The sequence below is a fragment of the Ascaphus truei genome, chromosome 12 (assembly GCF_040206685.1).
Source record: "Ascaphus truei isolate aAscTru1 chromosome 12, aAscTru1.hap1, whole genome shotgun sequence".
Classification (NCBI taxonomy): domain Eukaryota; kingdom Metazoa; phylum Chordata; class Amphibia; order Anura; family Ascaphidae; genus Ascaphus; species Ascaphus truei.
Genome location: NC_134494.1, coordinates 49,594,841 through 49,606,910, shown reverse-complemented (window position 1 = coordinate 49,606,910; position 12,070 = coordinate 49,594,841). Strand labels below are relative to the sequence as shown.

Below are 12,070 nucleotides of genomic sequence, written 5' to 3'. Positions count from 1 at the left end.
TGAAGGAAGAACAACCAGCTGAAAGCCCAACCTGATGTCTCCCCACAACATCGCAGAGCCCTCGGGCTTTCTGTCACACCAACAGGTAGTATGCGCCAGCACCAGAATACACACGGTAGCTACATGATCTCCCATAATGGGGGGGACAAGTGCTACCACTATATGGCAGCATATGCTCGGAGGGTCTTCCTTTTCTATAACTTGAATGTAATATTCGTAATATGCTGATGTGATCTGTGCCATTAGTCATCATTGTAACATACCACACAACATTGTTTATATCCCAATATGTCACAACATAACATGCTCCACGTGGGTGCCAACCTAAAGTGTTTTCTTGGTCATTAGATATCTAAGGTCCTAAATGTCCTTTGTTTCACTTTATTCTACTTATAGACAACTTATTGTTAACGTGGACTGGTTTCCTCACTGATAGGTCACCATATTCACTGCGTGCACTACGTACCGTTTCTTTCAGCCAATCGTTACCTTCCATCTGTTTTGCCTTCTTAGAAAACCTCTTCAGCTCACACGATGAAGGAGGACAACTTCCTCCGGCGCAGGTTCTCCCTGTGTCCCACAGCCATTACTCCTCAGAAGAATAACCCACACAAACTCACACGCAACTTATCCTTTGGGACTGACCGTGACATTAACACACTTAACACAGGTTAGTAAATTGTCCTTTGGGTAATGGCTATAGTTCTGAATAGCTCTTCTCCTCACAGCAATGAGCGCCTCTCCAGTGATATAGATATATCTATACCAGTGTTTCCCAACTCCAGTCCTCAGGGACCCCCAACTGGTCAGGTCTTAAGGATATCCCTGCTCCAGCACAGGTGGGTCACTGAGCCGCCTGTGCTGAAGCAGGGATATCCTTAAGATCTGACCTGTTGGGGTTCCCAGAGTACTGGAGTTGGGAAACACTGATCTAATATATATATATATATATATATATATATATATATATATATATATATATATATATATGAGAGAGAATTTTTTTAAATATATATATAATGAGAGAGAGATATTTTTTAAAGTGTTGCCAGAAATATGCAAATGTTGCCGGAATTTTGTCGAACTGGGAAGCATATATAGGGTCATGTGACCTCAATTATTTGTTATGTACATGGAATTTTACACACACGATAGATACGGTAGATGGATAAAAAGGTGGACGAGATATAGAAAGAAAATCAATAAGGCACTAAAGCTTTTGCATTGATTATACACTTGTTTATTTAGATATCTAGCTGTATTAAAGCGCAAAGAGAATTGAGAATCTGTCGCTATTGTAGCTTTACTCCAGAGTGCAGCATATGCTATTTCAGTAAATATTATTTTAAACTAGCCTTTTCCTCCCTAATAACACCATATCATTTCACTGGTAGCTATGTCAATCTTTTGGGGCTTGTTCATAACTGGCATAATGTGTCCATGCAGTTTAATGAAAAAGAAGAGAAAAAAAACATTGGATAAAACCCATTTTTTTGTATGCATATAGTTCCCTGACACTCTATTTTTAGAATCAGTCTTTAGATCTCTTCAGAAATGGTAATTTTCCAATGTGATTGTTGACGTTATTGAAATATTGCATTGTTACTGCAGGAAAAGATGCGGAGAACGCCAGTCTGCCCGTTGTGAAGGATGAAGCTCCCCAGGCACTGATTTCAAATAATAAGGTATTGCATGGAATGAAGTGTCCGAAAAACTGTTAATGGAGCAATTGCACCCCTCCATGTGTTATGTTAACTGCATCTGGGGGACAGAGCAATGTGTGGCAGCAAAATGGTTAATATTCCATTATAAATTCTGATTTAGTGGAGCAACCCAAGCGCTTTTAAAAAAAAAAAATCTATTTTTTGTTAGACAAAGGATTGAAGCAGAGGGTCTCTGTAGCTGAACCCCAATAATTTCAGCTCTGGGGACCCCCTGCTTCCGTAAATACTTACCTCCATACGGGGTGTCAGTAGCCGCTCCGGCTGAGCTAGCTTGGGGTTTAAAGTTTAAAGCTCCCGCGTGACGCGGGCCAATAGGAAGCTGAACCTGATGACATCACAGCTTCTTATTGGCCCGCAGGGTGCTGGAGCTTTAAACTTTAAACCCCAGCTAGCTCAGCCGGAGCAGGTACCGGCACCCCCTACGGAGGTAAATATCTCCAGTAGCAGGGGGTCTGCAGAGACCCCCTGCTTCAATCTTGTGTAAAAAAACAAATAAAAAATGTTTTTAAAAGAAAATTAAATAAAAAAGCGCGTGTATTGCCGCTTTTAATAACTGTACTTTATATACCATTATATTCATTATAAAAGTGAATGCACAGCAGGTTCTATAAAGCTGAACGCCTGCATGCATGGGCATATAAACTGCAGCAGAACTGTTCTGGCACTTACTGTGCCAAGACCTGGTCTGTAAATTATTCATTTAGACTAGTTCTTCAATAAATACATTCATAATGCATTATTCATACAAAGAAATGCTGATATGGGAAATATGACAATATACTATACATTCTGCCAAGACACTGCAGCAGGGTATCTCAATAATTACATTCTCCTGCCACAAAGAGAAATAGCGCTGATAATAACTTAAGTATTTTGAGATTCTTTAAAACTTGTTTAAGTAGATTATTTATTTGACACATTAGAAGGTCCGTTATTTATTCACGTGCAAAGCTTTTGATGAATATTGCGCATGCTTAAAAAGTTTGCTCAGTATAGATTGTGACAAGTGGCAAAAACCATAGCATTAGGCATTAATGTTTAATATTATTTGTCATGTTAACCAAGGAATATGGTAGGCATTATAGTTATTTATACGGCCTTTGGCCTCTCTTACCCAACACAGCATTTGTAATGAAGACCCAGAGAGTAAAAAGTCAGGTGGGGGTTTTTTGCGAGGCCGACAAAAAGGCCATAAACCCCCCCCCCCCCCCCTGGTCCCTACAGAGGCGCGCCAAGCAGCTGCTTCCCCCCATTTTTGTTTATTTTTGTTACATTGGATTGGAGCAGAGGGTCTCCGGAGCTCACCCCATTTATTGCTGCTCTGGGGACCGCCCGCTTCCCGAGATACTCACCTCCATAGGTGGCTGCCCCGGCTCGCTAGCAGGGTTCATGCAATGGTGCGCTTTCAAAGCTCCCGCATCCTGCGGGCCAGTAGGAAGCTGTGATGTCATCCGGTGCGACTTCCTATTTGGCCATGTGACGCGGGAGCTTTAAACTTTGCTGAGATGCCGGCACCCCCTACGGAGGTCTCTATCTTGGGATGCAGGGGTCCCTGGAGCTGAAATTAATGGGGTTCAGCTCCGGGGATCCCCTCTTCAAACCTGTGCTCCTTCAAAACTAGAGGGATCCAGCTGCAGTTAGCTTGCTGAAGCAGGGGAGACTGGAATCGTGATCCCCCCCCCCCCCCTCCCACCCACATGGCAAATGCAGGGTGCAGCCTTTCAGTTCCCAGAAGTGTTTTATGTATATTTATATAAAGGGTAACTATCCATTTTCCTGCTTCCATATTATTGCTTCTTTAAATTAAGAGAAAAAACAGATAGGTAGCGCTAATCTCTGAAGTGAATATTATATAGTATAGGTGACCAGCTGGCTGCCTGCGATATAACACTGACCCCAGGTCAGGTGATAGATAGTGAAAACAATATTATATCAATGGCGCTCGGCTTATACAGAATAATTATACATTTGTAAAGGATATATACAATAGACGAAAAAAGGAAGGAAAAAACGGAGCACTAAATCCAAAATTGGTTGAGCCAAAATAAGGTACAAGGATGCGTTCCCATAATAAAAATAGCTTATTTAATGAATAAGAGCAAAAAACAACCACACCAACGCGTTTCGGACAAACACAAGTCCTTTCTTGTATTCAGGGTATTAAGCTAAAATCTTAAAGGCATTCATGTGCACTTATAGCAAGTACTGTTCGGTGTGTTGGAGATGTTGCCCATTCATCTAACACCAGCCTTGCACACGCGGTTTTTGTTGTTGATGCCATTTTGACATAGCTACTGCATTTATAATAACTTTTCAGCCCCCGTTCTGGTTAGATACCGCGTGAGATATAATTACGGAAGTAGCCGGGGTTATTGCTCCCGCTGGCGCGTTATACTGGGATAATCTGTGTTATCACCAGTGGCGGATTTACAAATACACCACCCATAGACACTTACCTGGTGCCGCCCTCCTCCTTCAGCGTTATTTTGATGCCACGCCGTCCCGTTGCCATGGCAATGCGACACCACGCGTGCGTGATCGGCGCTTGCCGGGTGTGTATTGACACGCGTGGCCGGCAAGTGCCGATCGCCCATGCGCACGAGGGGAAGGCAAGCGCCGATGTATGCTGCCCCCAAATGTTGCCGCCCTAGGCCCAGGGCTCATGGCAAATCTGCCTCTGGTTATCCCTTCTATTGAATCCCAGGGAGACTATGATATACTGTGTTATAATGCAATACTCTGCATTACCAGCGTGTCAAATAGTGCTTGCAACAACAGGACCTTACATTGTGTTAGTACAGGGAATACTCCCCCACAAACAGTTTGCAAATCATGCGAAATGTCTTCATTTTACCAGACTGATTTATTTTTCAGACTGAAAACAAACTTTGCAATGGAGCCGACAAAGAGTGTGTATCCCCCACATCCAAATCCGCTAAAATGGACACCCTCAGGGTAAGATTGTATTACATACCTCTTCTCCTAGGTGGTATGTTATTAATACCCTCTTGGTTCTAAGGTCTGGCAAGGTTAGGGTGTGTGTGTGTGTGTGTGTGTGTGTGTGTGTGTGTGTGTGTGTGTGTGTGTGTGTGTGTGTGTGTGTGTGTGTGTGTGTGTGTGTGTGTGTGTGTGTGTGTGTGTGTGTGTGTGTGTGTGTATATATTAAAGTGTTAAAGCGTGCATTGATGTTATAAGGAACATTTACGAGAATGCCACATTAACTATTAGATGACATGAACACAATTTAAGAACACAACACAAGCTCGGAACACAATTTAAGGATCAGCAAGGGAGTGTGATAAGGAGGCACCATGCCACCAAAGCTTTTTAACAGAAATGGTCAAAAATAAAAATCAGGACATTACATGGGAACAAAAGGGAATTAAATTCAATTGTCAGAACTTGAGTCACCTACGATTTGAAGATGACTTATTTCTGCCACAATTCTAGAAGACCTCCAGCAACAAGTCGGAGAGCTCGCCAAAGCGAGTAGGAAACTGGGCTTCCGTATGTATGTCAGCAAGACCAAAGTGCTGGTCAAGAAATGTATGAACTCTACATAGATCAAAATAAATGGAAAACAGCTAGACGAATTTGAAGACTATGTCTACTTTGGTCAGAGCCTCTGATAGGGGGTGGAGCGGCAGGACAACTGTTTCGGGCCCGGAGACAAAGGAAGGCCCGGCCCAGAGCAGGTGCTAAGGGTGTCCTTACACAGGGCTCTGCACTTTCAGGGCCTGTCCCCTTATTGCTACTGCTCTCCTTGCTCATTCTCACATGTGCAGGTGCTTCTGGGAGTTGTAGTCCAGGTCTAGATCCAATTCTTCAACAGCTGAAGGCAGCAGGATCAAAAATTCCACAATCCCTTGTGTATACCCCCAGAAAGAGAAGGTCACATGACAGGCATGAGCCAGTCAGTACAGAGGCTCTGAGGGATGTAATAGTTCCCATAGGGAGGTCGGATCTGTACCACCTGCCCACCTCTCTGCCTGCTGTCCCCCCTCTCTCTCTCTCTCTTCTGGATCCCCTGCCTCCTTCTCTTCTGAACCCGCCGCCTTTTATCTCCGCCTCTAGCACCCCCTAAACCTCCCTCTCTTCCACCTGCCACAATCTCTCTCCCTTCTGCACCCAATGCTTCCCTCTCTCCCCCACCATACTCAACCTCTCTCTCTCTCTCTCTCTCTGTGCCTCCTGCACCCACTGCCCATCTCCTTCCTGCACCCACTTCCCCTACCTGTCTCTGCTTCCTGTTTCCAGTCCCTCACTCTCTCCCTCATTCCTACATCCCCTGCTTCTCTCCCACCTGCCCCTGCTGGCCCTCTGTCTTCCTCTCCTGCACTCACTGGCCCCTCTTCCTCCTGCGCCTTCCTAGCTCCCTGTCTTGCACCCAGTGCCCTTTTGTCTCCCTCTGGCAAAAAGTCATCGCCCGTCTAATGCTAACCTTTCATTTCTGTTCTTACCAGGTGCAAAAGAAAAATTACAGACAAGAGAAGAAGAGAGCAACTAAACAGCTGTTCAGTGCCCTGAAAGACCCCAGTGTGGTGATTGTGGCAGATTGGCTTAAGGTGTTACACTAAATTATCATTAAAGCATCTAAAAATATAAACTGAATAATATCTCTGCAGAAGCAGAACTAGTCCCAGAAACATTATTCCTTCTTCTTAGCTGTTGTGAAGATCACGTGAGGTTTGGAAGTACTGTACCGCGTTCTTTCTCCCGAACATGTGGAGTAAACATCTCATCTTAAAAAATCACGCATGAAAACGTCTATGAAAAACGTTCATGTTGGTAAAATCTAAGCAATGACAGCCAGGGAAACTTACCTCCGTAGGGGGTGGCGGGATCTCCTGCTCTGGTTTTAAATGTCCCCTCACGTGAGCCAATAGGAAGCGGTGATGTCATCCCTTGCGGCTTCCTACTGGCCCATCTGACTGGGGCTTTAAGAAAGCAGGAGGTACTGGCCGACCCTACGGAGGTAAGTATCTCGAGAAGTAGGGGGTTCCCCGGAGCCGAAATGAATACGGTTCAGCTCCGGAGACCCCCTGCTACACTTTCCATCTTGCCGCCCCCTGAGACATGCCCTCCCGTGGCGGAGCCCTCCCTTGCTTACCGCCTAAGGACACGCCTGATTTGCAGCCTGTAACTGTTACGTTTATTCCTTATTTCAGATCCGCGGTACATTGAAGAGCTGGACCAAGCTGTGGTGCGTTCTGAAGCCGGGATTGCTCCTCATTTATAAAACACCAAAGATTGGTCAATGGGTCGGAACATTGCTGCTCCATTCCTGCGAGCTGATTGAGAGGCCTTCCAAGAAAGATGGTTTCTGCTTTAAACTGTACCACCCGCTGGATCAATCCATATGGGCAGTCAAGGTAATTCTTGGTGATTGACATCCGGCGTGTCATATAATTATGTTTTTCTTAAATCAAATCATCTCAATAAATGCTGATCTTATATGTATACGTCAGTGTGTCTGTCCCACACCCGGAGCGTTATTACGGTATTTGGTGGAGGTCCCAGGGTGCAGCAAAAACACTCCAGCCCTCAAGGGCAACCAACAGGTCAGGTTTTCAGAATATCCCTGCTTCAGCACAGGTGGCTCAATTAGTGGCTCAGTCATTCTCAGCCAGTCACTGAGCCACCGTGTGCTGAAGCAGGGATATCCTTAAAACCTGACCTGTTGGTGGCCCCTGAGGATTGGAGTTGGCCACCCCTGCGCTACTCCTGAACGATCAGATAAGTATCCCGTGGAGTCGAGGGAAACGGAGAACAGCAAAATAGGAGAAAGGGGGCCACAGACCAGCAAAAAGGTTTTAAAAAGTTTCATGAGTAACAAGTGAGGGGTACAGGACTGCTCTGACGCGTTTCGGGAACAGGTCCCTTTGTCAAAGAGCTGTGACATTCCATTACTGCTTTTGTTCACATATTAACAGGAGTTAAAGTTTATAGGTGTTTATAAGTCTCACGTAGCTTGGATTATAGCTCAGTCTCCCTCTGGCGTGACCTATATTAATGGACTTTAAATGTACATGTCATAGTGATTACTGAGCCCTGATACTGGGACTAGTTCCCTTAAACCCCAATTGCACTACTCCTGAACGACACTAGCCTTCAGTGATCAATGATATTCTAATCTTCCTTCCTAAAATCAGGTCCACATCGCCCATAGCGAGTAAAACACGTGTGCTCATTTAGTTAGGTTAAGTGTAACGCATAAGCACTGAAGGCAATAACCTAATGTTACCCCAGTGTTACTCCGTAAAATAGAGTATTGTTAAATGTCTGCAGCAGTAAGTGCCAATCATATGTAAAAGAGGCTTATCATACACGAAAAAGGCGTTCCCCCAGGGAGCGCAAATCCACTGAAGGCCGTTCAGCTAAAAAGCAGGGAATTAAAGTTAGGCTATTTAGGCCATACCTAGAGGCGGGGTTTCCATTAGGTAAGACGCGCCAAACGAGTGGTTATGTGAAGTTAACGCAAAAGAAGCGCTAACTTATTTAACACAATGTAATGCTAAATTACTTCATGAAAGTGTGCCCATAAAGTCAGCTGAACAGACCCGGTGAAAGGTGAAAGTAGCTATGTTACAACATGTTGGGCCACCCAAAAAAATCTCACAGGGAAAAAAACCTGAAAATTGTTACAAAAAAATAACGGAAGTGACTGCAGAATTATATTCTGCGCATGTGCAGAAGCATTGCTGGTATTTCACGCATGCGCACAAACATTAAAACACACTCACTCACACTCACACACACTCCCTGCCGCCGGAACGTGCGCTCCTGACCGGGACTGCCCGATTAGGCCAGACCCTCCTGGGCACAGTACCGTCCGGCGCTGGCAGTTAGCCGACCTCTGGCCGGACCCCAGCTGCCCCGGGGCCGGCAGCTCCGTGCATGAGTACCGGGCCCAAGCTTCCCCCCCCCCCCCCTGCAGCAGGCCTTTCTCCAATGCTGTTGCGGGCGACCTCCTGCGTAGGCACCACCCCTGCACCGGATGTTCAGAGGCTTGAAGGCAGGGTACAGAAGGTGTGTGCATGATGTGCAGGGGAGAGGGTGATGTGAGGTGCGGGGGGGGAGAGGGTGATGTGAGGTGCAGGGGGGGAGAGGGTGATGTGAGGTGCAGGGGGGGAGAGGGTGATGTGAGGTGCAGGGGGGGAGAGGGTGATGTGAGGTGCAGGGGGGGAGAGGGTGATGTGAGGTGCAGGGGGGGGGGAGAGGGTGATGTGAGTGCTCGGGAGACCAGGTTTATTGTGCACTTTTACCAGGATCATTCATTGAGCAAAACAAGATAATGAAATAATTTGTTGTTTATTCACAGAAATAGGCATACACACAGTGGAACACAAAATACAAACAAAAAGCACAAGATTGCTCAGGGGGGCGCAGCGGTTGCAGAGGCCCTGTGCTCTTCCCCCAAGGCATTTAAATTAATCTCGAGGGATCGCGTGAGGCCTCTGCAACTTCAATTACCTTCTCTTCGGTGACGCGTCGCCATGGCAACTCGGTGTCAAATGACGTCGCGGGGTCATGTGATGTCATGTTGGCATGGCAACGTGACATCACGTGACCCGTGGCATCATTTGACACCGGATAGACGGTAAGGGAGGGGGGGGGGGTGCAAGCATGGAGTGAAGCAGGCAGGGGGGCACAGCAGGGAAAGATTGCGCACCCCTGCCACACGCCACACGCCACACGCCACCGCTCCCATCTTTGCTGAGAACTTGGACTCCTTTTGACCGGAGATTAGCACCAAACGGTGGTACTAAAATCGGCTTGCAATCCCAGCCGTGACCGCTACGTTCGATTATTAGAACTTGGCCGCCAAAAGTGGGACTTAGAATATTTCCCGTGCAGACTTTGCAGAAGCCGGCGCTCTGCTATTCGCACAAGCACTTTTGAAAATCCCGCCCACACTTCTACCGCCAGAAATCTCAAACCTGATTGGCCGGAGTTTTCAAGGGGAGATATTGCCAGGACAATGTATCCGAGAATCGGGCATGATTCCCGGGTACATTTTTAGGGGAACCGACAACTCCGGACCCCAACTACCTAGGCACATTCTGACAACAATTTATCCGCAAAACCCACCTTGAAACCCATGCCCCAGCAATCCCTGCTCGCTGGCACGCCCGGAAACTCCTGCTCCAGCAATCCCTGCTCGCTGGCACGCCCGGAAACTCCTGCTCCAGCAATCCCTGCTCGCTGGCACGCCCGGAAACTCATGCCCCAGCAATCCCTGCTCGCTGGCACGCCCGGAAACTCATACCCCAGCAATCCCTGCTCGCTGGCACGCCCGGAAACTCATGCCCCAGCAATTCCCGCTCGCTGGCACGCCCGGAAACTCATCCCTCAGCAATCCCTGCTCGCTGGCACGCCCGGAATCTCATACCCCAGCAATCCCTGCTCGCTGGCACGCCCGGAAACTCATCCCCCAGCAATCCCTGCTCGCTAGCACGCCCGGAAACTCATCCCCCAGCAATCCCTGCTCGCTGGCACGCCCGGAAACCCATGCCCCAGCAATCCCTGCTCGCTGGCACGCCCGGAATCTCATACCCCAGCAATCCCTGCTCGCTGGCACGCCCGGAAACTCATCCCCCAGCAATCCCTGCTCGCTGGCACGCCCGGAAACTCATCCCCCAGCAATCCCTGCTCGCTGGCACGCCCGGAAACCCATGCCCCAGCAATCCCTGCTCGCTGGCACGCCCGGAAACTCATCCCCCAGCAATCCCTGCTCGCTGGCAAGCCCGGAAACCCATGCCCCAGCAATCCCTGCTCGCTGGCACGCCCGGAAACCCATGCCCCAGCAATCCCTGCTCGCTGGCACGCCCGGAAACTCATGCCCCAGCAATCCCTGCTCGCTGGCACGCCCGGAAACTCATGCCCTAGCAATCCCTGCTCGCTGGCACGCCCGGAAACTCATCCCCCAGCAATCCCTGCTCGCTGGCACGTCCGGAAACTCATCCCCCAGCAATCCCTGCTCGCTGGCACGCCCGGAAACTCATCCCCCAGCAATCCCTGCTCGCTGGCACGCCCGGAAACTCATCCCCCAGCAATCCCTGCTCGCTGGCACGCCCGGAAACTCATGCCCCAGCAATCCCTGCTCGCTGGCACGCCCGGAAACTCATACCCCAGCAATCCCTGCTCGCTGGCATGCCCGGAAACTCATACCCCAGCAATCCCTGCTCGCTGGCACGCCCGGAAACTCATGCCCCAGCAATCCCTGCTCGCTGGCACGCCCGGAAACTCATGCCCTAGCAATCCCTGCTCGCTGGCATCCCTGGAAAGGTAAAAACACACACATTCTTTAATGTCGCAAATTACAAGTTATGCATTTACAGTTACTGGGTCCAAGAGCTGACTCTTCTTGAACCCTTATTTCGGATCAGAGGTAACCAAAACAGGGCTTGACCTTTATTAAGAGCCTGGATAGCCCCTCACCATCACAGTGAAGTGCAGAGGGGCGGAGGGGTAGAGGGTGAAGTGAGGTGCAGGGGAGGGAGGGTGATGTGAGGTTCAGGGGAGGGAGAGGGTGATCTGAGGTGCAGGATGGAGAGAGGGTGATGTGAGGTTCAGGGGGGAAGAGGATGTGAGGTGCATGGGGGAGAGAGGGTGATGTGAGGTGCAGGGGGGAGAGGATGATGTGAGGTGCAGGGGGGGAGAGGGTGATGTGAGGTGTGGGGGGCGGCGATGTGAGGTGCAGGGGCGGGAGAGGGTGATGTGAGGTGCAGGGGGGGAGAGGATGATGTGAGGTGCAGGGGTGGAGAGGATGATGTGAGGTGCATGGGGGAGAGAGGATGATGTGAGGTGCAGGGGGGGAGAGGGTGATGTGAGGTGTGGGGGGCGGCGATGTGAGGTGCAGGGGCGGGAGAGTGTGATGTGAGGTGCAGGGGGGGAGAGGATGATGTGAGGTGCAGGGGGGGAGAGGATGATGTGAGGTGTGGGGGGGAGGACGATGTGAGGTGCATGGGGAAGAGGGTGATGTGAGGTGCAGGGGGGAGAGGGTGATGTGAGGTGCAGGGGGAGAGGATGATGTGAGGTGCAGGGGGGGAGAGAATGATGTGAGGTGCATGGGGGAGAGGGTGATGTGAGGTGCAGGGGGGGGGTGGGAGGTGTGTGGTGTGCGGAGGGGTATTATGTGTGTGTTGTCGAGTATTATGTGTGTGGGTGAGGGGGAGAGATGGGGTTGTGAGAGATAGAGGGGGAGTCTCGTAAAGGCCGCCGACACTTTGGTTGGGAGGGGGGGTGGGGGGGAATGTAAACTGTTGTCATGGGCCCCAGGAATGCAGTCCACGGCCCTGTCTGGTATGACCACATACACCCACACATGCACACACATATTATAT

At 49.1% G+C, this 12,070-nt stretch overlaps 1 protein-coding gene across 2 annotated transcripts in view; it reads left to right on the top strand.

Annotated features, from left to right (window-relative positions):
- OSBPL5 (oxysterol binding protein like 5) overlaps positions 1 to 12,070 on the top strand; it is a 104,832-nt gene that overhangs the window by 56,742 nt on the left and 36,020 nt on the right. For both annotated transcript variants that reach the window (XM_075567662.1, XM_075567663.1), the window contains exons 2-6: positions 514 to 670; positions 1,612 to 1,685; positions 4,599 to 4,679; positions 6,188 to 6,289; positions 6,893 to 7,096. In XM_075567662.1, coding sequence (XP_075423777.1) covers positions 514 to 670; positions 1,612 to 1,685; positions 4,599 to 4,679; positions 6,188 to 6,289; positions 6,893 to 7,096 — 618 coding nt within the window. The remainder of the gene's footprint in view (positions 1 to 513; positions 671 to 1,611; positions 1,686 to 4,598; positions 4,680 to 6,187; positions 6,290 to 6,892; positions 7,097 to 12,070) is intronic.